The sequence below is a fragment of the Leucoraja erinacea genome, chromosome 15 (genome assembly GCF_028641065.1).
Source record: "Leucoraja erinacea ecotype New England chromosome 15, Leri_hhj_1, whole genome shotgun sequence".
NCBI classification, from domain to species: Eukaryota; Metazoa; Chordata; class Chondrichthyes; order Rajiformes; family Rajidae; genus Leucoraja; species Leucoraja erinaceus.
Genome location: NC_073391.1, coordinates 3,566,177 through 3,593,985, shown reverse-complemented (window position 1 = coordinate 3,593,985; position 27,809 = coordinate 3,566,177). Strand labels below are relative to the sequence as shown.

The 27,809-nt window shown below is 44.4% G+C and overlaps 1 protein-coding gene across 1 annotated transcript in view; it reads right to left on the bottom strand.

Annotated features, from left to right (window-relative positions):
• LOC129703906 (myoferlin-like) overlaps window positions 1-27,809 on the bottom strand; it is a 329,673-nt gene that overhangs the window by 47,805 nt on the left and 254,059 nt on the right. The window contains exons 46-47 of the mRNA XM_055646609.1: window positions 20,632-20,720; window positions 16,752-16,847 (exon numbers count right to left, since the gene is read on the bottom strand). Coding sequence (XP_055502584.1) covers window positions 16,752-16,847; window positions 20,632-20,720 — 185 coding nt within the window. The remainder of the gene's footprint in view (window positions 1-16,751; window positions 16,848-20,631; window positions 20,721-27,809) is intronic.

The window sequence follows — 27,809 nt, the reverse complement described above, 5'->3', positions numbered from 1 at the left end:
ATCTAGTTCAATGGAGTGCCCTCATATGACATTCTAGCTTCCAATACTTATACACAGCAGGTGGACATTGCACGGCACTGCTCACAAATGCATTTGCAAACTCACAGCCTCTTCCACCCAGCGGGACGACAAGGCTGCACCACCCCACTTGTGTTTCACCTCTTGTGACACACACCTTGGAAGTAAATGGCTGATCCTTATCAACTCAAGGTCAAACTCCTGTGGTACACAAGTTTGTTGTATTTGCTGGCTGGTGGGGTGAAAGGTGGGACTAGGGGGACTCTGCCCTTGCTGGGATGGGGAGAGAGAGCAGTGTTGCGGGGTAGGATTTGTTGTATTTGGATTGGGAAAATAATGAAATAATCAAACTCCTGTGACCCTCTACCTAACAGCACAGACTGCCTCTTAGATAGACTACCGAGGTTCAGGCTACATCTTATTTCTTGAGGGCAAATGGGGACGAGGTAACTAATAGCATTGCCAGAAACTAAATCACTTTATAAATGAGACAAATTGTGAGGGCAAATTGCCTCATAGACCAGTTTAAAACTCTGAAATCACACATCAATCCAATGGATACGTTTAATAGATTGGGAAAATAATTAACTCTGATAGAAGAATCCTGTACCCCCCCCCGCCCCCCCCCCCCCCCCCCCCCCCCCCCCGCCCCCCCCCCCCCCCCCCCCCCCCCCCCCCCCCCCCCCCCCCCCCCCCCCCCCCCCCCCCCCCCCCCCCCCCCCCCCCCCCCCCCCGCCCCCCCCCCCCCCCCCCCCCCCCCCCCCCTCCCTTACATCAAGTCCTCCGGGTCAACCCTGTAAGTAGGCAGTGCAGTACATGGCGGGTCGAGGAAATGTCTGTGATGACAGCATACAATCAGATATAGAGCCAGGCTGTTCGGGAATAATGTCACAAAGTCATTCCTCACATTGAAGTTGATTGAATCTGGTATACAATAAAAAGGTTTGACGTAAAGAGCGTTTGACTTCACTGGGCCTGTACTCTCTGGAGTTTAGAAGAATGAGGGGGTACCTCATTGAAATGTGAAAGGCTTGGATAGAGTCGATGTGGAGAGGATGCTTCCACCAGTGGGAGAGTCCATGACTAGAGGTCACACTCAGAATTAAAGGACGTTCTTTCAGGAAGGAGATGAGGAGGAATTTATTTAGTCAGATGGTGGTGAATCTGTGGAATTATTTGCCACAGAAGGCTGTGGAAACTAAGTCAATGGATTTTTTAAGGTAGAGATTGACAGATAGATTCCTGATTCGTACAGGGTTATGGGGAGAAGGCAGGAGAATGGGGTTAGGAGGGAGAGATAGATCAGCCACTTTTGAATGGTGGAGCAGACTTGATGGGCTGAATGGCCTAATTCTGCTCCTATCACATATGACCTTTTGACCCAAAGTTGAAGCCAGGCCAATTGAAAATTCTGAAACAGATTGATAGATTTTTTCTGTTTGGCAAGAGTTCCCTAAAGGGCCTGTCCCACTAACGTGACTTTTCAGCGACTGTCTTCCACCTTCAAGCCCGAGGGCACTCGCCTGAAAAACTCGGAGCTGGATCAACCGCCAGTGATGAAACCGCGAGCCGGATCGACCGTCTGCACACACATACACACGCACACATCACAAAGATGGGGGCCAGGGAAAGCGGGGGGAGCACTGTCTGAAATTCACATCAGCGATGGACAGGAAGGTAAAAGACGGCTGGCACAGTTACGGTAAGTCCTTTAGAGAGTGCGGAGAGGGGAGAAGGGAAGAGAGGGGGAGAGAAGGGGATGGGAGAGAAGGAGTGGAGACACTTTTAAGAAGCCAGACAACTTTAAGTTTAGCGGGCATTTAACATTACTTGGACTTGGTTTATACTCTCTAGAATTTAGAAGATTGAGAGGGGATCTTATAGAAACTTACAAAGTTCTTAAGGGGTTGGACAGGCTCGATGCAGGAAGATTGTTCCCGATGTTGGGGAAGTCCAGGACAAGGGGTCACAGCTTAAGGATAAAGGGGAGATCCTTTAAAACCGAGATGAGAAGAACTTTTTTCACACAGAGAGTGGTGAATCTCTGGAACTCTCTGCCACAGAGGATGGTTGAGGCCAGTTCATTGGCTATATTTAAGAGGGAGTTAGATGTGGCCCTTGTGGCTAAGGGGATCAGAGGGGTATGGAGAGAAGGCAGGTACGGGATACTGAGTTGGATGATCAGCCATGATCATATTGAATGGCGGTGCAGGCTCGAAGGGCCGAATGGCCTACTCCTGCACCTAATTTCTATGTTTCTATTACCGGTCGGTTTACTTGCCTTTTTTTTCCTCAACGAGCTTTACCTTCAACTACCTTCGACTACCTACGATAGCATTACGATCTAATGCGACCTACCTCAACTAAACCTACGAGTAAAAAAAGTATCGATTTTTCCATGGCGACCTTTTTTTTTTAAACTCGTGGGCATTTTCAACATGTTGGAAAAAAACGCCGTGACCTAACTGAGGCCTCGAGTACGTGGAGACTACTCTCGAGCATGAAGGACAGTTACAAAGACCTTCTAGGACATCGTGTCGACCATGCTGCGAGTATGAGTCGAGGGCAAACTCTTCTAAGCTCGCCAATTAGGCCCTCCCTTAACACAAGCAAATAGATGGTAACAAGATATAGATTGGCTGTGATCAAAATGTGTGGCGGAACTGATGGGCCGAATAGCCTATTCCCTTCCATATGTACAAGAGTCAGAGATTATCTCAAGAGGCAAAGAGCCTCCCATGACACTGTGATATCACCAGAGGAGTGACCATTTACCGCACATTCCACTGCTGCAGCTGAACAGATAGTGACTGCAATGGTCAATGATAGCGATGCAAGGCAATAGCTTACTAACACTACCAAAAACAACCAAGAACAGCAGCAATAAACAGTGTCTCTGTTAACACCATCCTGGGGAAAACATTCCCAATTTAGCAAAGTTCGTTTTGGAATAAATGCCATCTAATTTGCATACTCTTAATGAGCAACATCTTGCTAGAAGGCAGTTAACTCCAATATAAAAATGATATTGATTCTTCAAGACAAAGCCATACTTTGCTACACTTCTAGATTAACACCCAGCAGGTTAGGAGAACAACCAGTGGATGCCAATTAGTCCCTACACCAATTAACTCCCCATCACAGCCCAGATACGGTCTTGTCTCATTATGGCATTTTTATTTTTCCCTTCCTTTCACTGCTCCAAACCCAATCGCAGGTTCACCTTTTTCAAAACAATTTGCCTGCTCAAGATTTAGTCTACCTCCATAATGTTCTCATGGAATTGCAGTGTAGCTTCTTCATTTCTCCCCAATTCTCTGCATTATAATAATAATAATACTACATTTTATTAGTATAGCGTTTTTCAAGGACTCAAAGTCGGTTACATACTTTTGCTCCACAATTTCAAGCTAAGATGCTTTAAAATAGTGCAGCTAATATTTCCCAACACACACAATTCATGGAAATCCGTGCAAAGCATCTTTATTTGATAGTATTCCGGATCAAATGAGTTTAGCGTTTTTCCTTCACATCTCCTCGTATTCCTCCACTAATTTTATTTTCCATTTCTCTTTTCATTGATTAGACAAAATCCTATTGAGATAGCGGTGAAGCAGCAATCACAGAGGGAAGAGCAAGCACGACACATCATTGTCAGGCAATTTCACACCCGCGCCAACTAACACAAGTAGCAGATATTTTAGAAAAAAATATCAAAATTAAGCCTCTCCTCTTTAAAGGCTTATTGATCTGTGAATACATGGGCTAACGTATTTACAAATGGTCAGATTGAGACTAAATCATGCAACCTGCAGCAAACGGTGGCTTATTCCAGTGAACTCCCAGCCCTGCAGCATGTGAAACTGGATAGGAAGCTTTGACTGTCAATGCTGCTGTGACTTGTCCTGGAGAAACCTCCAATATGGAGGGTCAAACAGAGTTCAGTAAACTGATGAACCAACACAATATCAGCTTTCTCAAGGTACTCCTTTCACTTATCTCAAATCCCTGCTCGTTATTAAACTGATGGCTTACACTAAGTAAATAAAAGAACATTTTCCCCTGCCAAATGACCCAGACGAGGCATATGCAGAATTCTGCCGACAGAGACCTGTGTTGGGTTGATTTAGACTGTTGCAGTGCGACGAACATGAACAGGAGTTCAAAAGTTCAGATGAACCATGAACTTTGCCCATTTCACAGCAGGCTATTCCAGAAATATAGCCCAAAAGAAAAAGAACGGATAAAGTCCCAGAGGAACCGATGACATTTTTTTTGTGGGCATTAGGGGATGTATGTTTGTCAATAAAAAATAATTTAAATTCCTACTGGGAATTTGGGGGGCGGAATTAGTGGACAAATGTGCATTGGAGGGTAACGTTTGCTTTTAACCCTTGCATAGATCGCCACATTTTCTTGCCACATGCTCAGTAAATCCGCATGGATTAGCCACAAAATAGAAAACTCTGTGAGGTTTAGTTTAGGCTGCTGGATTTGTGTGGCTGTGGCAGTATTTGTCCGACACAGGAAATCAGTGGAAAAATCAAAACAAATGGGTCATGACTTATTTTATTTATTTAAGACGGGGCTGCATGTCATCCTGTGATGTGGCCTTGGCCCTTACTATACAAAACAGTACTAAGGATAACTGGGCTGGAAATGATAACAAACACATGTTGTATGTGCCTTTAACATAATGCTCTTTCAAGGAAATTACTCATTTGGATTTCAAAGGAATGATAACACATATGCATCAGGAGTAAAATTCTGCAAGACAAGCAGGCTACATCCAATTTGTCAGTTAGCAGATATGTTTTACCACACTGGTGCACTCTCCCCCCCCCCACCAAAAAAAACATTTACTTAGCAAAAACCTAACAAGGCTTCAGGGAATAGGGAATAATCCATATACAGGCTGCAAGGGAATTTCAATTACATCTTCAAGTTAGAAGTGAGAACAGGCTTTTCATCCAACCATACACTTGAAGCAGAGCATTATAAAATAACTCAAAGACTGGACGTTTGAAAGAGCACACACCGACCGACCGGCAAATAATTTCAGAGCCTTGGAAAGGAGCAACCATATACACCATACATTTCAGAAGAAAATGTGGAGAAGATAGTGGTTAGATCCTGGATAGGACGGAAAGAAAGCTTTAAGAATTGCATTTACAATGACAACAACGTGCATTTATTAATAACTGTACCCCCTTCAAGTACCCGATGATTTGAGGGTAAAATTCATATTTGCATAGTTTTTGCAAACTAAAACCACTGGAAGTGACATTTTCAGAAGCAAACATTAAATTGTGGGTCTGCAAGTGCTAGTCACGACTACCTTTGTGAAGGGGGCTGAGAAGCTGGCTCAGACAGTTAGGACTGACCTTCACCTGACTGGGGCTGAGAGAATAGCTCGTTCATCACTCGTAAATTACCATGAAATATAAACTTTGCTAACCTTTGTTTAGTAATTGGTTCCGAAGATAGTCGTACCAAGGGTAAACTTAAATGCTTTCTACATGGTAGTGGAGAGTCCCTCCTCACATGTAACACAATAGATCTGACATTCCATTAAAGAAAGGAGAGGAAGTAGACAAACTGAACTATTAATAGGGCGTGACAAATGTTATTCTGATTCATTTTTTGTAGGGGGGGGGGGGGGGGGGGGGGGGGGGGGGGGGGGGGGGAGAGAAATTACTGGCAAAATAATTCCATCATTGTACCATGTATTGAAAAGGAGGTTGCAAGCCTTTTTATAACATAAATGTCAAATCACAATATTATTTTGAAACTCTTCATTCCACAACATAAAAATTCAAAAAAAATGAGCAGGTTTGTCTGTGCAGAAATGCCAAGGTGCAATAATGATAATAGAGAGACAGTATTTAACCAATTGAAGGATCAAGAAATATATCCATTATGCCGGCTTATAGTCCAGCAAATAATGTGTTTTTGGAAACAATCAAACCTGCGCAATAATGGACCGCTATATAACGGATTTTGGTTATAGTGGACTGAGGCTCCCATTGCACCAATGCCCCCCTCCCTAGTTACTCCCAGGAGCTGGCAGCATGTGGAGTGCTTCTGGATATGGATGTGGAGAGAGCGACCATCCCTGGCACACTGTGGGGCCTGGGGCTTTGCGGCTCCCTGGCACACTGTGATTTCCTGCTTGTTTACCCCCCCACCCTTCCTCCCCACCCTCCCCCCAAAGGCGCGTTTATTCCCCCCCCCCCCCTTTATCTCGGTAATTGCAGGCAATTGGCAATAATGCACTCCCCCCCCCCCCCCCCCCATCTCCCCCTCTTATAGTGAGGGTATATAGTGACTGTATGATATGTTCTGCTAAAGACCAACTAGAGTTGACGGTAGAATGGTACAGCACAGGAACAGGGCCTTTAGCCCCAATGTCCATGCCAAATGTAATACCCAAGTGAACTAACTCTCCTCTGCCTGCTCGTGATCCGTATCTCTCCATTCCCTGCATATCCAGGTGCCTATGTAAAAGACCCTTCAGTGCCTCCACCACATCACCTCTCCATGTTCTCCAGAGACGGTGCCTGACTCGCTGAGTTACTCCAGTATCTGCCTCCACTACCATCCCTGGCAGCTCATTCCAGGCACCCACCACTCTGCGAATACCTTGCCCAGCGCATCTCCTTTAGCTTTTGCCCCCCTCGCCTTGAAGCAATGAAGTCGTGGCATGGTGGCGCAGTGGTGGAGTTGCTGCCGTACAGACCCGGGTTCAATAAAGTATCAAGTATCCTTTATCGTCATTCAAACTTTTAGTTTGAACAAAATGACGGACCTTGCAGTCATGACAGAGAATAAAATAACAGAACACACAATGAACACAATTTAACATCCATCACATTGAGTCCGACTACAGGTGCTTGTCTGGAGGGAGTTTGTATATTCTCCCCGTGACCTGCGTGGGTTTTCCCCTTACACTCCAAAGACGTACAGGTTGTAGGTTAATTTTCTAGCTTCAATTGTAAAAAGTCCAGTGTGTGTGTGTGTGTAGGATAGTGTTAATGTCGGCACGGACTTGGTGGGCCGAAGGGCCTGTTTAGGTACTGTACCTCTGAACTAAACAATGACCTCTGGACTAAATGCTGGTGACACAGGCCTAACTGGTGCTCATGACATGGTTGTTAGTGGCCTCATTGGTGGTGCACAGACATGGAATACATAGATGCAATGTGGCAGGAAATTACTTCATCTGTTCTGTAACTTTGCTAGCTGGCAGGATGCATTCTCAGGTGTACGAATGGAAATATTAGTCAATTATGCTGGGACCTATTGAGATCTCTGTGGTTGGGGAGCAGTGCAGCAAATAAAACGAGGAGACAACAGTTTCCATCACATCCAGCAGACGTTGACAGACATGGCAGGAGCCAGGTGGTGTGTGAATGCACGGAGTGATGTGCCACACACACACACACACACACACACACAGGGGTGAGGAGGAGTGGGGGGGGGGGGGTGGGGGGGGTGAGAAGGCCAAGCCCTAAGCTGCCACAACCGGCCTGCTCAAAACCAAACCTCACCCAACTATTCCCAGCTGTGACAGCACCACTGTCGGACTGCGATTATGCCAGCTTTACTGCCCAAAACATCACCTCTCCATGTTCTCCAGAGACGCTGCCTGACTCGCTGAGTTACTCCAGCATTTTGTGTCTTTTTTTTTTGGTAAGCCAGCGCCTGCAGTTCCTTGCATCTCCATTTTACTGCCCGGCAGGACATAGCAGCAAAGGAAGGCAGGGGCAAGCACCATGTCAGGATGCAACTCAAGTGCATGTTTGTTTTACCGTAGCAGGTGAGGAGGTGAAGGGTGGGGATGAAATGTGTAGGAAGGAACTGCAGATGCTGGTTTACACCGAAGATAGACACAAAAAAGCTGGAATAACTCAGCGGGACGGGCAGCATCTCTGGATCGAAGGGATGTGTGAAGTTTTTGGCCGAGGCCCCTCTTCAGACTGAGAGGAGGGAGAGGGAGACACTGAGATATGGAAGGGTAAGGCGTGAAAACGAGACACCAAAGTGGATGGAGTTTAAGAAAGATGTAGACTAGATCATTGTTAGTTAGGGGAAGGTGACAACGAAGCATACAGAGATAAAATGTAATCAGGAGGACAGGCAGACTGGTCGGAGAACCAGGAAGGAGGAGGGATGGAGAGAGATGGAAAGCAAAGGTTACATGAAGTTAGAGAAATCAATATTCATACCGCTGGGTTGTAAGCTGCCCAAGCAAAATATGAGGTGGTGTCCCGATAACTCGTGTGTGAGGATGTGTTGATGAAGACTTAGAGCACTGTGCAATAGGTACAAGGAGGATGACAGTCCATTCAACACCAAACCTTTTAACATTTGTCACTTGGATGAGGTAGAGGGGCAGCTATTCAAAGATACAGATGGCAAGAGCAAGAGATTACTGCAAGTTTTTGAATGAGAATTGAATTTCATAAGTTGCTTTTATACTTAGCTCAGTGTATAATTGATGAAAATCATTGTGCGTACAAGCCTCATGGAAAAATGAACATTTCAGCTCTGTATCCAAGAAAAATGCTCAAGTTGAAGTCTGACTGAAATCTCAAGGCAAAGAGAAACTTGCTTAGAGAGGTTTTACACTGATAGATACAGCATGGAAACAGATAGAGCTCTCAGAGCTTTAAAAAGATTGTGGAGTCGGGGATATGGGGAGAAGGCAGGAACGGGGTACTGAATTGAATGGCGGTGCAGGCTCAAAGGGCCAAATGGCCGACCTGCACTTATTGTCCATTCCATTCAATCCAATGAGATCACGCCGACCATCAATTACCCACTTGCACGAGAGTAATGTAATCCTACTGTTGCATCCATCCCCAACACACTAAATGATAATGTACAGAGGTCAATTCACCTGAAATTCCATTCACAAATATAGGACTTGCATCATCTACCCTTCTCTTCAAATGAGCTCATTTCATCAAATGAGCAAGGTTCAAAAACTAATTCATCTGAAGTTGTCTCCAAATAATACAGAGCAAATTGAAGAGACTTTCACCTCATGTGATATCTAACTATAAAAGGCAGACTGAGATCTGCTATTTACCTACCAAGGGGAGCAGTGGCTGATGATAGCTCATCGGTACTTTGAAGGATAACACTAATTCACTAGTTATGACACTGTTAAAACGTTGGGTGTTTCTAAAACAAAATTCTGAAATTATTAATCAGTCCCTTGGACCATTGGCACATTATGGCAACTCAACTGGGTAAATATTTATCCAGCTGTATCCCGGACTCAAGTACTATTATTTCCTCCTTTCATTACAAGTCTAATTCTTGCAATGGGAACATGCAGGAATGTAGAACCATTTGATTTTGTTTACCCCCTTGCATTTTCCAGGTGGTTTATTCGACAGTATTTGCCCATTAACTGGTTTGGGGAAACGGGGGGGGGGGAACTTATTCATCTTGTAGACAGACACAATATACTGGAGTAACTCGGCGGGACAGGCAGCATCTCTGGATTAAAGGAATGGGTGACAGAATAGCAATCATATTATGTTTCTAGAATGACGCTTGGTGAACCATTGTGAATTTATGTTTCATTCTCTGCATTAAATCGATTCATTGGCTGTAAATACTTTGATATTAAGAGGTTGGGAAAAGTAGTTTCTAAAATAAAATCCTTTCTTATTGTAATGGCAAATTGTCAACCATTCCAGTGTCCTCTTTTCCAGTTGCCATTAATACACAGATACAGTAGGAGTGATCTTACACAGACCCAATAGAACAGATCTTCCAGTCGTTATTTCCAGTTTAATTGGTGGTTTATTGAAGTAGCTGTACAAACAAAGAGATGAACGTACCAGGCTTTCCTTATTCTGCATGCAAGTTGTAGCTGGCTGCTCTGTCCCTAGTCTGGTGAGAACTGTATGCTCTCCCTCCCTGTGCCTGTCACTTCCTGTCCCCTACACCTATGTATATATATATATATATATATATATATGTGTGTGTGTGTATATGTGTGTGTGTGTATATGTGTGTTGTGTGTGTGTGTGTGTGTGTATATGTGTGTGTGTGTGTGTGTGTGTATGTATATATATATATATGTATGTATATATATGTATATATACATATGTATATATATATATATATATATGTGTGTGTGTATATATATATATGTGTGTGTGTATATATATATATATATGTGTGTATACACACACATATATATATATACACACACACACACACACACACACACATATATATATATATATATATATATATATATATATATATATATATATATATATATACCACTCTGTGCATCTAATGACTGCCCCCAAGTGTCCAAAATCATACTGCAAGATATATCTAGACAAAATAATATATGCCAACAATAAGCATAAATGGCCCCTACACTTATCTTCCATTCAAAATCATGCCATCTTCACACCATTAGGAACAAATTATTCCTGTATTTAAACTCAAATTGTGAGCAACCTGTCTGTTCTTGTCCGATGCATCCTGCTGTTGTATACTATAATCAGGGATACTGGCAGGTTTTAGTGATGCCACTCAACGTTTACATCTGGAGTGTTTAGGAAAGGCATGGACTCAAAGTCGCATTCAGCATGTTTTTGGAAGGTTGATTATCATGTGTTTTTACTACATTGGCCAAAGTATTATTGATCGTCTGTTAGCACTTTAGTTTAGAGATACAGTGCGGAAACAGGCCCTTCGGCCCACCGAGTCTGCACTGTCCAGCGATCCCCGCAGATTAACACTATCCTACACCAGGGACAATTTTTACATTTTGTTCCAAGCCAATTAACTTACAAACCTGTATGTCTTTGGAGTGTGGGAGGAAACGAAAGTTCTCAGAGAAAACCCACACAGGTCACGGGGAGAAGGTACAAACTCCGTACAGACAAGCTCCCATAGCCGGGATTCTGGCACTGCAAGGCAGCAACTCTACCGCTGCGCCATCGTGCCGCCCATGCAACACATCAATATCTTGTTGGCATCTTACAACTATTTGTAGGTGGAATGGGAATCTGAAAGCTGGGGGGGGGGGGGAGGTGCATTGAACAAAATAAATGTATGCAATCTTCTAAATAGCAAGGAGATTGTTAAACATCGAAATCTAAGATTTTCCAATTAGGAAAATCCACTTGGATGATCATCTGCCCAGATGTTTCTAATGTTCAATAGAGAAAGGAAATCTATTCTGTATATTAACCTGTTCAGTGTCCCCCCCCCCGCTGTATACTCGGGTCATGACCTACAATAGTGGGAGAAAGAAAATGGCAGTGAACAGGTTAAGGCTGAAAAATAAAAATTGAAGTAACTGTTGGTCATCTGATGATATTTGCTCATGGCTACACGGCATTCAGCCCATGAAATGACTACTTTGCCACCTGGTTGCAAGACTTTTATCCCATTAATCAGATTGTTCTGTTCCAGACAACAGTCACTTGCAATATACGCCACTGTCCCAATTCAGTGAAGGAATAAGGAGCACTGCGGCACTGCTTGTACATGGATGGTATCCCATCACCAGGATCAAACTAAGCCTGCCATTTAGATGCTGTTTTCACATCCTGCTAAGTCAGTTAGAAGAGATATAGTTGTTCCAATGACATGGTGCAAATATGTGCATAGTTCCAGTCTGAAGTAGGGTCTCGACCCGAAATGTCACCCATTCCTTCTCTCTGGAGATGCTGTCCGTCCCGCTGAGTTACACCAGCATTTTGTGTCTATCTTTAGTGCAAATATTAGTGGCCTAGACGTGAAAGCACAATGAAAGTATCTTGACCCACGGCAGTGTTGGTCCACGATGATGTACTTTGAACATATACAATGTTAATGAGGACACATTCCAATGTCATTGAGTCAGGCTTCACTGAACAAATCATTCTTTGACTAAAACCACAAAAACTGATATTTCCAGATGTTCAAAACGGCAGAGAAATCAATTAGTATGGTTGAGGCTGGATCAACTGGAACATATTTTATTCACTAGAACATAACTGTTGTGGCAAATCAATGTACGATGGAATGAAGAGTCAGTTCCAAGCGTATGGCAAGATTTTTCATTGGATATCTGGACTTGAGGATGCAAGGTTTCTTGTCATGGTTCATCCTGAACAGCTCCGTACTTTTTAATTTATGGGTTGTTCCCAGGGACAGATTTGGAGATACAGCGCGGAAATAGGCCCTTTGGCCCACCGAGCCCATGCCGACCAGCAATCCCCGCATATTAACACTATCCTACACACACACACACTAGGGACAATTTTTTTGAAACATTTACCTAACCAATTTAACTACATAACCTGTACGTCTTTGGAGCGTGGGAGGAAACCGCAGATCTCGGTAAAAACCCGCACAGGTCACGAGGAGAACGTACAAACTCCGTACGGACTCCCTGGTCTCCGGCACTGCAGGCGCTGTAAGACCGCGACTCTACCGCTGCGCCACAGTGCCGCCCAGTGCTGCTGGAAGATCGTCAACTCGGTGAAAGATGCTCTTTCGTTTACACAAAACGTGTTTGTCTTGCAGAACAGCAAGATGTCATCATGAAATGGCCTACGCTGGACTCCAGGAATACGTGCTGAGGGACTCACTGAAGCTTGGTGCAGCAAAAGCTCTGTGGGGGAGGACCACAGTCCAGAGTCCTTCCGCTGCTGGCCACCAGGGTGCAGTGGAGATACCCCTCAAACAAGGGAAGAGATATCATCCTAGCGGGGGCAATGAGTGGCAAGGGTGTTTTGTTCAAAGATCGGTGTGAACACTACTGAGTGTCACACATTGAAGTGTTGACATTGAAGAATGTGGGAAGAGATTTTGCACAGTTTTGGTTTTGCATGGATCTTTCATTTTCAATAAAGTTTTTTTTGGAAAGAAAATTAGACTTGAAGCTGGATGGATATCTGGAGTATTGCGTACAGGTATGGTCTTCTTATCCAATGATATACTTACAATGGAAATAGTGCCACATACGTGTACCAGAATGATTCCTAGGTTTGTCATACAAGGAGATTACGTTACACTCTGGGAGATTATGTTACACTCTGAGGGAGAAGAATGAGATGGTCTCAATATGATATGGCGAATGGTATGTTAGCCTTCATTGCAAAAGGATTTGAGTATAGGAGCAGGGAGGTTCTACTGCAGTTGTACAGGGTCTTGGTGAGACCACACCTGGAGTATTGCGTACAGTTTTGGTCTCCAAATCTGAGGAAGGACATTATTGCCATAGAGGGAGTGCAGAGACGGTTCACCAGACTGATTCCTGGGATGTCAGGACTGTCTTATGAAGAAAGACTGGATAGACTTGGTTTATACTCTCTAGAATTTAGGAGATTGAGAGGGGATCTTATAGAAACTTACAAAATTCTTACGGGGTTGGACAGGCTAGATGCAGGAAGATTGTTCCCGATGTTGGGGAAGTCCAGGACAAGGGGTCACAGCTTAAGGATAAGGGGGAAATCCTTTAAAACCGAGATGAGAAGAACTTTTTTCACACAGAGAGTGGTGAATCTCTGGAACTCTCTGCCACAGAGAGTAGTTGAGGCCAGTTCATTGGCTATATTTAAGAGGGAGTTAGATGTGGCCCTTGTGGCTAAGGGGATCAGGGGGTATGGAGAGAAGGCAGGTACGGGATACTGAGTTGGATGATCAGCCATGATCATATTGAATGGCGGTGCAGGCTCGAAGGGCCGAATGGCCTACTCCTGCACCTAATTTCTATGTTTCTAATATATCCAACCCAATACGTCCTACAAGATGTTTTTCAAAAGAGATGTTTAGCCCTTCAGGACAGACATGGAAAAGATTTCTTCATACAGAGGATAAAGAAACGTCAATAGTCAACGGCTTGGACACGCTAGAGGCAGGAAACATGTTCCCGATGTTGGGGGAGTCCAGAACCAGGGGCCACAGTTTAAGAATAAGGAGTAAGCCATTTAGAACGGAGACGAGGAAACACTTTTTCTCACAGAGAGTGGTGAGTCTGTGGAATTCTCTGCCTCAGAGGGCGGTGGAGACCGGTTCTCTGGATGCTTTCAAGAGAGAGCAAGATAGGGCTCTTAAAGATAGCGGAGTCAGGGGATATGGGGAGAAGGCAGGAACGGGGTACTGATTGTGGATGATCAGCCATGATCACATTGAATGGCGGTGCTGGCTCAAAGGACGAAATGGCCTACTCCTGCACCTGTTGTCTGTTGCCTAATATTCACAGCCCAACAGGACCAGAAGTCTGTCATTCAGAATACTCAAGAATGATGGACACATTTTTGATGAGTGGGAAATATGGGGAAGGTTCAGGAGAGTGGTGAAGGCTCACTCATGATCTTATTGAATGGTGGATTCTCATGGACTAATGACAAACTCACGTTGCTGTTACGATACGATATAACTTTATTTATCCCAGGAGGGAAATTGGTCTGCTAACAGTGATAAAACACAGGATACATGAAACATGAATTTAAAACGATGAGTGGAAAGTCCAGGATTTGGGATGTGTAAAGATTGGGGAGGGAGGTGAGGGGGGGGAGGGAGAAGGGGAGTTGGTCTACCCCACGACAGCTACAGTTAGATAGCCACAGGGAAAAAGGATCTCCTGTGACGTTCTGTGCTGCATCATGGTGGAACGAGTCTGTTCCTCAGGTTGACCAGTGTGTGATGGAGGGGGTGAGCTGTATTGTCTAAGATGCTCTGCAGTTTGAGGAGCATCCTCCCCTCCAAGACCAGTGATCCTGGGAATCCATCTGTTCTCATATTGTTTAAGATTTATTTTCAATAATATCCGTTCAAAATTTTGTCACAGGCTTAACACGATTACTTCTGTTTCCTCTGGTACCGACCACGCAGATGTTGCCCATTATTCCAATGAGCACAATGGACAAGGTATTATTTACACCCACAGCACATGACATCCTTTAAACAATCATGGGTTGACAGGATATTTATTGTCACAAGAACTGGAATAATTCTATTGCATGCTTGTTCTGAAATCACTACTGTAGATGCATTATCTTTCCAGTCCAGCTGTCTGTGTAGTACATTCATGAAACCAGGGCTCCATGAAAATCTTACCACAAGAATTCAGATGGCTGTGTGTGATAATTCCTCGACCAAGTGTATACCTTGTAACCGGAGCTGCCTGCAGGATGGTGGTGGCCTGTCGGTAACGACAATGGCGGGTTGTGCAGTCTCAAGGCCGCACAAAACCTGTGCGTGAACGAGTTTAAGGTGGAGAAGCTGTGGCACTGTAACAACCCCATCCGCTCGGCCGCAGAAGTCAGAGTCCAGTGGTATGAAAAATCACCACTGCTGGAGACTTCTTGGCTGCAGTGGATGGCCATGTCAAGTCAAGTTCATTCGTCACATACACATACGAATTGTGCAGTGAAATGAAAAGTGGCAATCCTCGCGGACTTTGTGCAAAAAGACAAACAAACAAACAACCAACAAGCTACAAACAGAATGGAACAGAATCACATATTCTATCGTTGTTAGTGCTCTGACTAGCCCTTCGCGTTCCACACTGCGTTGCTACGTCGCCTTTCCAGCCGTTGGTTCATCAAGATCTCTTCCGCCTGGTCCACCAAAGCAGACTCTCCATGAAGGACGAGCGTGTCCCGCAGGTTGAACAGGGCTACATGCTACCAGTTGTCAGGTTATGCCTTGACCTGACAAGATGCATTTCCTCCAACAGCCATCTTGATAACTTTAGACAATTAACATTCATTTAAGCTGAATGATGAATTCTAAGATTTGTCCCCACCCCCCATTTAAAAGAACTTTCAAAAATATTCATTGCCATACTGTTATGATTCTAATACTATTTCCCAACGAAAGAGATCAGGACAAGAGGTCACAGGACAAGGGGTCACAGCTTAAGGATAAAAGGGAAATCCTTTAAAACTGAGATGAGAAGAACTTTTTTCACACAGAGAGTGGTGAATCTCTGGAACTCTCTGCCACAGAGGGTAGTCGAGGCCAGTTCATTGGCTATATTTAAGAGCAAGTTAGATGTGGCCCTTGTGGCTAAGGGGATCAGAGGGTATGGAGAGAAGGCAGGTACGGGATACTGAGTTGGATGATCAGCCATGATCATATTGAATGGCGGTGCAGGCTCGAAGGGCCGAATGGCCTACTCCTGCACCTAATGTTTCTATGTTTCTATCATTTTACTGCCTCGATTTTGCCGCAAATAGATGAGGTGTTTTAAAAGGAGGCACCTGTTCATCATCTTACTCAGCAGTCAGAGGCTACAAAAGAGCGACAAGGGATGCAATAAAAGAAAACTTGAATAAAATATTTTATTTTCAAATAAAAAGACATTTTATCGGTGCTGCTCAACAAAATGGCCATTTATTCAACGATAGTAAAAAAAGGATATGAAAATATCATTGAACACATGCCCACAACTCCCACCTGCAGGACTTCTGAACTTGTGACTGCATGGACATTTTCAACAAGGTCACAGGCCTCTCAAGGCCTAAGTTCCATAGGTCTTTGGCAAATGTAATACTCCAAATACCAGCAAGTCCCCTGGGGTGTCGATTGGCCTGTACATGAACTCTACTTTACTTTCACTGCTGGTATGATAGAGAGCAGGGCTGCAGCAGATAGCAAGCAAGACTAACAATTCAAATGTTGAGGTCACGTCTGGACTTTGGAAACAAGCAGAGCTATTTTTTTTAACACCAGTTAGGGAATTACTTACTTACCCTTTAACATAGATATCACTCATCTCTTCTCCAGTAATACTTTTTTCATCCAGAAGGACATCACTAGTATTCCATATTACACAGCGAAGGAAATGCCTGCATAAAACACACACAAAGTGACAATGCGTTGAAAATCCAAAGTATAAACACAAGATTTAGCATTGGTCATGGTCCCTTCAAATAGTCAATAAAAACACTGTTTAAACAACGAGAAGCAGGTTGAAAAGGAAAGCCATAAGGAAAACAGCAAAGATGCTTAACATTTTTATGTGTAGGAAGGAACTGCAGATGCCAGTTTAAACCAAAGATAGACACAAATTGCTGGAGAATTCAGCGGGACAGGCTGTATCTCTGGAGAGAAGTCATTTTTATGACTAGTTTATGCAGATATATTGTCTTTTAAAACACATAGGTAATAACATCTCCTAAGATACAATGTACAATTTGACATAATGTTCATTCATTAATATGTCATTAAATAGGCTTCACTATTCCATTCATCTCGATGCACTCTCATGCCGTGGACAGCGTTCAACGTCTATATAAGAGCAGCCAGCATTTTAAACAGGGGAAGTGGGAAGAATCAACATCACTTCACCTGACCACCATGTGGGGGTAAACCAGGTTACATCATTTATCAACTGAAAGCCAATGACAAATATATCATTTTAGTGAATGGTTGTAAAAGTCAGATAAGACCCCGATTGCAAGCCAATGGTCACATGCAGGAAAATTAGTAACGTTTTCTAATCAGATTATAAAACAGTCCTGTCCTAAACTGCAATCGACCTCATTGGTGACTCTCGGACTATCCTTGATCGGACTCTGCTGGCTTTATCTTGCACTAAACGCTATTGTTTTATCATGGTGCCATACGATGGCAGCCTCGCCAACAGTCTGTCTCGTCCTTTTCTTCTTTTGTTGTTTTTAGTCTGTTATGTATGCTTTAGTTTTGGATTATGTGGGGGGGGGGCTTTTTAAAATCTCTTTCCTCGACGGGGATGCAACTTTTCCCGTGTCATATCTCCATCCGTTCTGCGGCCTAACGTCATTGAGCTTGCGGCCTCTTGCAGGGACACAACTTCAGCAGCGGAGTCTGCGGACTTAACATTGTGGAGCTGGTGGTCCCTTTGTCAGGGATGGACTTCGGGAGCTCCAACTACAGGAGCCTGCGGGCTTAACATCGTGGAGCTTGCTGTCTCTTGGTTAGAGACCGACTTCGGGACCTCCAACCTCAGGAGCTTCGACCGCCCCGATCGCGGGAGTTCCAATCGCCCCGACACAGGGGCTACGGTTGCCGGCTGCGGGAGCTTCGATAGCCCCGACTCGGATGGTTCGACTGCCCCATCCGTGGGAGAATCACAGTGAGGAATGTGGGGAATCCGCTGTGGTGGATGTTTATGTTAACTTTTATGTAGGTGTGTGTCTTGTTGCTTTTTTGCTATGACTGTATGGCAAATTCCTGTTATGCTTTTACATACTTGGCTAATAAAATAATTACAATACAATCACAATATATCTATACACTGTGAATACTCCATTGTAACCATTTCCGTGACTGGATAGCATCCCACAAAAGTTTTTCACTGTACCAGTGACAAGAAACCAAACTGATAAAAACCAATCTTGTAGACAAGGAAACTGGGACTTTCTTTGTTTGTGACAGATACAACTGTATCCATTTTCTTGGTAGTCATATAATTCTAACTGACCATTCCTTAAAAAAGAATCTGTCAGTTTCAGCCAACATCTCCCATCTGTGCAGATCACACACTTAAACAGGTGTTGTATACACACACACACACACACACTATGACATATCTGGACGTATGCTGACACATATGCAGTGCTGAGGCTCTAAAAGGTGCTGGTAAGGCCACATTTGGAATATGGGGGCTGCATGTAAGGTCATTGGGTCAAAGTGTGTGAGGCACGGAGCAGCTCAATCCTTCTGGAGGACGGCAGCCTTCGGCATACGCTGTTAACACACGAAACGTGTACTTTCTTCCCTGTTAAAAATCGACCAAATGGTCAATTTTTGCGCTGTAAATGGGTGACTGATCGCTCTGAACCAAATGCTCTAGAATCTTTGCTCTGAGCCCGAGCACCAAGGTGTAAGCAGCCAAAGGAGCGCATCCCTCGAGGCAGCCCCCACTCTCCCCCCCGGGATCAGCGCTGTCCGGCCACGGCTGCCCTCCGCCCCATCTCCCCCTGTGCAGCCGCACTGTCACGGGCTGTGGGTCGGCAGCGCCCACACACTCGGGGCCGGGTAGAGCAGGGCCCACGGCTCCGGGCAGCGGACACACGGGGACAAAAACCCGGCAATGTCCCCGTCAGCTGCAGCGGAGTTGGGGACAGTCTGGTCCCTCCGCCCACCCAGAGTCACTGATCGCACTACACTGCACTGGCATAAAGAATAGTAAAAGACTTGGATAGAGTGGATGTGAAGAGGATGTTTCCACTAGTGGGAGAGTCTAGGACTAGCAAGCAAGCAAGTTTATTTATATAGCACAATTCAGCAACAAGACAATTCAAAGTGCTTTACACAAAGCATTAACGAGCAATCAAAAGCAATTAAAAACATTAATTAAAAAGAACAGAAAATAAAAACAAGCTAAAATAGAATGACAAGTATAAAATACAAGAATAAACGTTACAGTGCAGTGCAAGAAATGAATAATTATGTAATTTAATTAAAGGCAGCGTCAAACAGGAACGTTTCCAGCCCCCGATTTAAAAGACCTGAGAGTTGGAGCGGACCTGCATTTTTCTGGAAGTTTGTTCCATATATGTGGTGCATAAAAACTAAACACTGCTTCTCCATGTTTAGTTCTGAGTCTGGGGTTAGAAAGCAGACCTGTCCCAGACGACTTCAGAGGTCTGGATGGTTCATAATTTAGCAAAAGATCAGAAATGTATTTTGGCCCCTAGACAATTCAGTGCTTCATAAACCAACAGTGATATTTTGAAATCAAATCTTTGACAGACTGGAAGCCGGTGTAAAGACCTCAAAACTGGAGTGGTGTGATCCACTGTCGGCCTTAGAGAGGATTCGAGCAGCAGCGTTCCGAGTCAGCTGCAGCTGTCTAATCAATTTTTTTTGGGAGTCCCGTGAAGACAGCATTACAGTAGTCAAGTCTACTGAAGATAAATGCAGGGACTAGAGGTCAACAATTAAGGGATGTTCTTTTGCGAAGGAGACGAGGAGAAATTTACTTAGTCGGAGGGTGGTGAATCTGTGGAATTATTTGCCACAGAAGGTTGTGGAGGTCAAGTCAGTGGATATTTTTAAGGCAGAGATAGATTCTTGATTAGTACAGGTGTCAGACGTTATGAGGAGAAGGCAGGAGAATGGGGTTAGGAGGAGAGATAGACCAGCCATGATTGAATGGCAGCATAGACTTGATGGGATGAATGGCCTAATTCTACATCCTTACGACCTGATGTCGGCACTCCTTACTAATATTACCCTGTATGGATGCCAACAGAAATTACAATAGACATAAGATATTTAGCTTATGCTCCTTAAGCTAATACAAATGATTTGTTCGTTAAATGAGTACAAATTGTTATTATGAATGTCAAAAAATGTATCACACAGCCCAACCACTAACATATCTTGAAAGTAAAGGAACAGATTTTGGAAATCAGGAATAAAAGCAGGAAAGGCTAGTTACAGCAAGCAGCATTGCATGGCTGTATATATTGTGATAGCACCAAATAACATCTTTATGAATGCAATGTCAGACAGCATCTGCAAAGAGGTAAATGGAGATGATGAAGTACTAATTGCTTCTCTTTTCACTGATGCTGTGTGACCTTTTCAGCAATTCCATCAACACAAGTAAAAAAAATCAGAACTAATAAAATCCTCACTTACTTTTTGGGCTTTCGGGGTGTAATATCAAATGGTGGTCCGGGTGGGCCGAGACTCTTTGGGAAAATGTCCACCCACATCTGTAGTTTTCCCTAATGCAAGAGATAAAGAGGTGTGAGACAGTCAATGACCAACGGCCCAGAAGAAACAAACACTTGTTGACCATTTGGGAAAAGCAAACATTATGCAGCTACTTATCACAACAGAAGCTAAATAAAATACACCATTACAAATGCAAGATCAGCGGGTGCTAATCTGACAGTGCATAAATTAGATCATGCATAAATTAGATCATATCTCATTCAGGTAATCAATTGCAGAGGGGAGAAACCATTTGACCCTTTTAACTGCAGTGGCCAAAATTCTAGAACTTCGCTTTCATCCAATTTACAAATGTATCTCCCTCTGTGATGTACGGATGAATGAATTGGAGCCAAACACATCATAAGCTATTTGCACGTATTGTGGGTGACATTAGGAAGGCAGAATAACATTCCTAAAGGGCCTGTCCCACTTGGGTGACCTAAAAATATCCACTGACTCGCCCCAGCACAGAGGGAGAAGAGGAGGGAAGAGACTGCGACCTAAGACTTTTGCCTCCATCACAGTGAGGAGATGCTGGGTGGACTCACTGTGGTGGATGTTAATGTGTGTTTATTGTTGTTTTATTGTATTGTATTATATGTATGACTGCTGCAATTTTGTTCAGACTAAGTCTGAATGACAATAAAAGGCTATCTATCTATCTATCTAATCCGCGAGTTCTGGCGAGTTTGCCCTCGACTCATACTCGCAGCACGGTCGACACGAGGTCGTAGGAGGTCTTTGTAACTCTCCTTCATGCTCGAGAGTGGTCTCCGCGTACTCGAGGTCTCAGCTGGGTTGCGGCGTATTTTTCAACATGTTGAAAAATGCCCGCGAGTAAAAAAGGTCGCCTTGGAAAAAAAACTATACTTTTTTTATTCGTAGGTTTAGTCGAAGTAGGTCGACATGTTAGTCCTAGGTAATCGAGGGTAGTTGTAGATAGTCGTAGGTAGTCTTCATCATAGTCGAAGGGAGGTCGAAGGAGGTCGTCTTCACTCTCCACTATTCATTATCCAATTTCCCCAAAGTTAATCGTAGCTAGTCAAAGCTAGTCTTCAACATATTCGAAAGAGGTCTTCTACATAGTCGAAGGAGGTCTTCAACATGACATTTTTTTCAAACTCTCCTAAACTCACCAAATTAGGTCGCCCAAATTGTACAGCCCCTAAACTCTCAGAGCATCAAAATATAGACTACTGACTAATGTCTATTATACATCTCTCCTCAAATGTTTTCCCATGTTGTATATTTGTATGACCATAACTATTGTGGGTGGCAGATTCACTATCGAAGATAGTAGCACAATTTTTGTCAGGTTATTTACCTGGTTTGTGCAATTCTTGCATCTTGCCGGTTGCTAATCCATCACCACAACAGCTTGGTTAATGGTTTGCCACAAACCAGCATCTGCAGTTCCTTCCCACACAATTTGCCACCACATGCTTTTGTTTTATCTGGCATTGCAGCTCGAAAATAGTGCTCCTTATTTTCTGTTCAGAACTCTCATTCACCTCCCAAGGCCGCAGGATTTCCTTGATATCCAAGTCTTCACGACCATTCGACGCAGAGCCTTCAAGGATTGAATGTTTCTCAGTGCCACATGTGACAAGTCTGAAGGTGTAGCCTGACTAAGAGCTGGTCAGTTTCAGCACAACAGCCCTAGCGTTTCAGTCCACTGATTTGGTAACAGCTCATCATTCTATTAGCTTTATTAATAGCATGCCATTTGCTGCAAGGCGTTTAGTCACTTCCAGATGACATTCTGGCTTCTCGCTATTTAGTTCAGCACAGTTCATTCCAAAACCTGCCCCAATCCCTTCACCTCATTTCCATACACATCTTTCTAACTGGTCTTCCTTTTGGGTGATAATAAAGGCCCTGTCCCACTTGCGTGTCCTTGGCACGCAAGTTACGCGACTTCGTGGTCGCGTTGAGGCGCATGGGCATCGTATGGCCGCGCGGGGCCAGTCCCACTTAGAAGCGCAGAGAATGTAGTTGTGCGCGACATCGCGCGGGGCTCCGAAAATTTTGTATCGAACAAAATCTTTGCGCGCCAACTGACGGCCAAAGTGGGACAGGCCCAAGACCCTGGCGTGACGCAACGTCTCACCTCCAACAGCAGCAGAAGAAGCGGGCAAACGATCGCCAAACTCGGCCTGGGGCTCACGGCCGTTGCGGTCCGGAGCGCCCCCACTTCTACTCCCAGAGCGGGGCCAAGAAAATTGAAGATGGACGCAAAATGCCGGAGTAACTCAGCGGGACCAGCGGAATCTCTGGAGAGAAGCAATGGGTGACGTTTCGGGTCAAAACCTTCTTTCAGACTGAAGAAGGGTCTCGACACGAAACATCATCCATTCCTTCTCTCCAGAGATGCTGCTGGTCCCGCTGAGTTACTCCAGCTTTGTGTCCATCTTCAAATGACGTCACGCGCTCCAGACGGCTGTGCGTACGCATGAAATCGCGCGCGACCTTCGTGGGACCGTCCTGGCTCAACGCGACCACAAAGTCGCGTAATTAGCGTGCCAAGGACACGTAAGTGGGACAGGGGCTTAAGTAGCTGATCAACAACTTCTCAAATCTCTACACTTCTGTTTGTCACCCTACTTCCTTCCTCAGAAAGTGTACCATCTTCAACTAACCTTCAAGAGTAAAACTACAAAAACGACTTCACAATTTTCTCCCTCACTTTTTGTTGCAGCTCATGCATAGAAACATAGAAACATAAAAATTAGGTGCAGAAGTAGGCCATTCGGCCCTTCGAGCCTGTACCGCCATTCAATATGATCATGGCTGATCATCCAACTCAGTATCCCGTACCTGCCTTCTCTCCATACCCTCTGATCCCCTTAGCCACAAGGGCCACATCTAACTCCCTCTTAAATATAGCCAATGAACTGGCCTCGACTACCCTCTGCGGCAGAGATTTCCAGAGATTCACCACTCTCTGTGTGAAAAAAGTTCTTCTCATCTCAGTTTTAAAGGATTTCCCCCTTATCCTTAAGCTGTGACCCCTTGTCCTGGACTTCCCCAACATCGGGAGCAATCTTCATGCATCTAGCCTGTCCAACCCCTTAAGAATTTTGTAAGTTTCTATAAGATCCCCTCTCAATCTCCTAAATTCTCCTAGGAGATTGAGAGGGGATCTTATAAACCAAGTCTATCCAGTCTTTCTTCATAAGACAGTCCTGACATCCCAGGAATCAGTCTGGTGAACCTTCTCTGCACTCCCTCTATGGCAATAATGTCCTTCCTCAGATTTGGAGACCAAAACTGTACGCAATACTCCAGGTGTGGTCTCACCAAGACCCTGTACAACTGCAGTAGAACCTCCCTGCTCCTATACTCAAATCCTCTTGCTATGAAAGCTAACATACCATTCGTTTTCTTCACTGCCTGCTGCACCTGCATGCCTACTTTCAATGACTGGTGTACCATGACACCCAGGTCTCGCTGCATCTCCCCTTTTCCTAGTCGGCCACCATTTAGATAATAGTCTGCTTTCCTGTTTTTGCCACCAAAATGGATAACCTCACATTTATCCACATTATACTGCATCTGCCAAACATTTGCCCACTCACCCAGTCTATCCAAGTCACCCTGCAGTCTCCTAGCATCCTCCTCACATGCATGTTTTCCTTATCCCAAAATGTGTGCAGGATAAACCAGATAAGAACCTTCTTCCCACAGCACGACTGCTTGCCCAAATTGACAATCCATTCCCAGTAATTTGGGATTATTGGGAACGGTGGCACAGCAGCAGAGTGGCTGCCTCACAGAACCAGAGACCCGGGTTCGATCCTGACGACGGATGCTGTCTGTGTGGAGTTTGTACGCTCTCCCTGTGAGCACATGGGTTTTCTCCAGGTGCTCTGGTATCCACCCACTTTCAAAAGACGAGCAGGTTTGTAGGTTAATTGGCTTCCAGAAAATGCCCTGTTTTCAGACTACATGTTGGTAAATCTGATCACGTCCTTGTGCTTCTACTCTCTGTTTACAAACGGAATCTGGTACAGAAAGCCGTGTAGCGCTGTTTTAAGGAAATAGATGAGATGCAGTGAGTTGGTGGACTGGTCCACATTCAACCGAGATGAATATGCCATTGCTATCATAGATAGACACAAAAAGCTGGAGTAACTCAGCGGGGCAGGCAGCATCTCTGGAGAGAGGAATGGGTGATGTTTCGGGTCAAGACCCTTCTTCAGACTCAGAAGCTTTATGTGTCTATCTTTGGTTTAAACCAGCAACTGCAGTTCCTTCCTGCACACTGCTATCATAGACTTCATCAACAAGTGCGTTGAGGACAGTTGTTCTCAAAGAAGACAATAAGTATTCCCCAACGATGGATGAACTGTGAGGTCCACTCCCATATGAAGTCCAAGTCTACAGCATTCAAGTCATGCGGTCCCAAGCAGTACAAGAAGTTTATCTACAATCTTTGCAGAACCATTAAGGATACTGACATGGAATTCCTGATGAAGCGGGGGGCAAGATGTAATGGATACTGATACTCATAGATTGTGGCAAGGCTTGTACACTATAACAGGCAACAATGGGTTAATCCCTCCTGAACTCAATGAGATTCTACTCCCTCTTTGAACAGAAGGATGGTGAAGGAATGCCAAAGACAGGTGAAAATACTGGAGTAACTGAGCGGGCCAGGCAGCAACTCTGGAAGGAATGGGTGACAGTTCGGGTCAAAACCCTTCTTCAGACTGAGAGACTGTAGGTGTGGCATTCTTCTGGAGACTGCCACCCCTCCTGCTAGTTTCACCTGTGTCTGTACTAACAGTTACAGATGCAAGATCGGCCTGGCTGGGAGCTAATCTGCTGAAAGCAACTAGTCCCTGGACACCTTCTCAAGACCTGTGCAGATCAGCTGGCAGAGATATTCACAGACATCGCTAACCTCTCACTACTCCATTATGAGGTCTCCAACTGCTTCAATAGGACCACTATTATCCTAGAGAAAAAAGTTGCATGCCTCATTAACTATTGTTCAGTGGCTCTGACATCCATTGTCACAAAGTGCCTCCAATGATTGGTGATGACATGCATTAACCAACAACCTCAACATGACAGCATTGCCGGTTCATCAACGATTCTATGTACTGAGGACACTGAATATTTGGTGATTTTACCTTCCCCAATATTGACTGGGACTTGCTCAGTGCCAGAGGGTTAAAAGGGGCAACATTTGTAAGATATACCAAGAGGTGCTTGGAAACAGTATGTGGATAGTCCAACACAAGAAAGGAACATACTGGACCTTGTTTGGGGAAATGAGCCTGGCAGGCGACTGTGTTACAATGGAAGATCACTTTGAGGACAGTGATCACAACTTCATGACTTTATTTTCAAGAGGGAGCAGTTTTGAACAGGGAGCAGGCTGGACCTTGTAGGAAGATACTAAATTGGCTTAAGGCAAATTACAACGTTAGTAGTTAGGAGCTCAGGAGGGGACACTGGGAGCAATTGTTACTGGATGAGATCACGTCTGACATGTGGGACTAATTTAAAGGCCAATCGATGCAAGTGGTGGTGCTGGGGCTCTTGAATAACATTAAGATGGATACATCTCCAGGACCTGATGGGATCTATCCTCGGTTATTAACAGCAATGATCCTATAGCGAGCAAGATAGACCACTTGACCAAAAAGACGTAGTACGGTCATGGGCAGATTCATGAGTAATTTTCGGCCCCATTTCCGTAACCGGCTTCCGTCTCCGCACCAAAGATCCTGTAGCGGAGCAAAGATACTAGTGCGGAGATGGAAGCCGGTGACGGAAACACCCTCGCAAAAATCAAAGTTCTTTGGTAAAAATCTTCTCCTCATTTTCAGAATTATAATTTATTAACACAAACTGTTCCCCCGCAACGTTGATTACACTGCGAGTCGGGTCGGGTCAGGTCGGGTTACTGAAATGGATGGAAAGAAAGGCCCACGTTCACGCTCCGTTGCGTACTACACGTTAGCCCATTGCATTTAGCAGGAGTGGTCTATCTTGCTCCACTATAGGATCTTTGATTAACAGAGGCAAAAGTGGAGATTGTGGGAGCCTTGACAAAGATGTTCACATCTTCTCCAGCCACAGGTTAGGTCCCACAGGACAGGTCCCACAGGACTGGACAATATCTAATGCTGTTCCTTTATTTAAGGAGGGAAGTAGAGAAACTCCAGTGAATTACAGGCTGGCGAGCCACATGCCAGTGGTAGAGAAGTTATTGGTCAGGATTTTTCTGGATAGTATTTGCTCCATTTGGAAGAGATTGAGGCGAGTCAGAATGGCTTTGTACAGAGCAGATCGTGTCTTGCTAACTTCACTGAGTTTTTGAGGAGGTAACACAGATCATTGATAAGGGTTGGATGGTGGATGCTGTCTGCTTGGAATTTAGTGAGGCATTTGATAAAGTGCCCCATGGTAGGTTGATCCAGAAGATTAAGATGCACAGGAACAGTGACTTAGTCATATAGATTCAGACTGGCTTACTGATAGAAAACAGACGGTTGTGTAGGAAGAAACTGCAGATGCTGTTTTAAACCAAAGACAGATACAAAAAGCTGGAGTAACTCAGCGGGTCAGACAGCATCTCTGGGGAAAAGGAATAGGTGACGTTTCGGGTTGAGATCCTTCTTTAGAGTCTGGGGAAAGGGAAATGAGAGATATAGACGATGGTATAGAAATATTTTGAGCAAATGAATGAAAGATTTGCAAAAATGTAATGATGATAAAGGAAACAAGGTTCACCAGACTGATTCCTGGGATGTCTGGACTTTCATATGAAGAAAGACTGGATAGACTTGGTTTATACTCTCTAGAATTTAGGAGATTGAGAGGGGATCTTATAGAAACTTACAAAATTCTTAAGGGGTTGGACAGGCTAGATGCAGGAAGATTGTTCCCAATGTTGGGGAAGTCCAGGACAAGGGGTCACAGCTTAAGGATAAGGGGGAAATCCTTTAAAACCGAGATGAGGAGAACTTTTTTCACACAGAGAGTGGTGAATCTCTGGAACTCTCTGCTACAGAGGGTAGTTGAGGCCAGTTCATTGGCTACATTTAAGAGGGAGTTAGATGTGGCCCTTGTGGCCAAGGGGA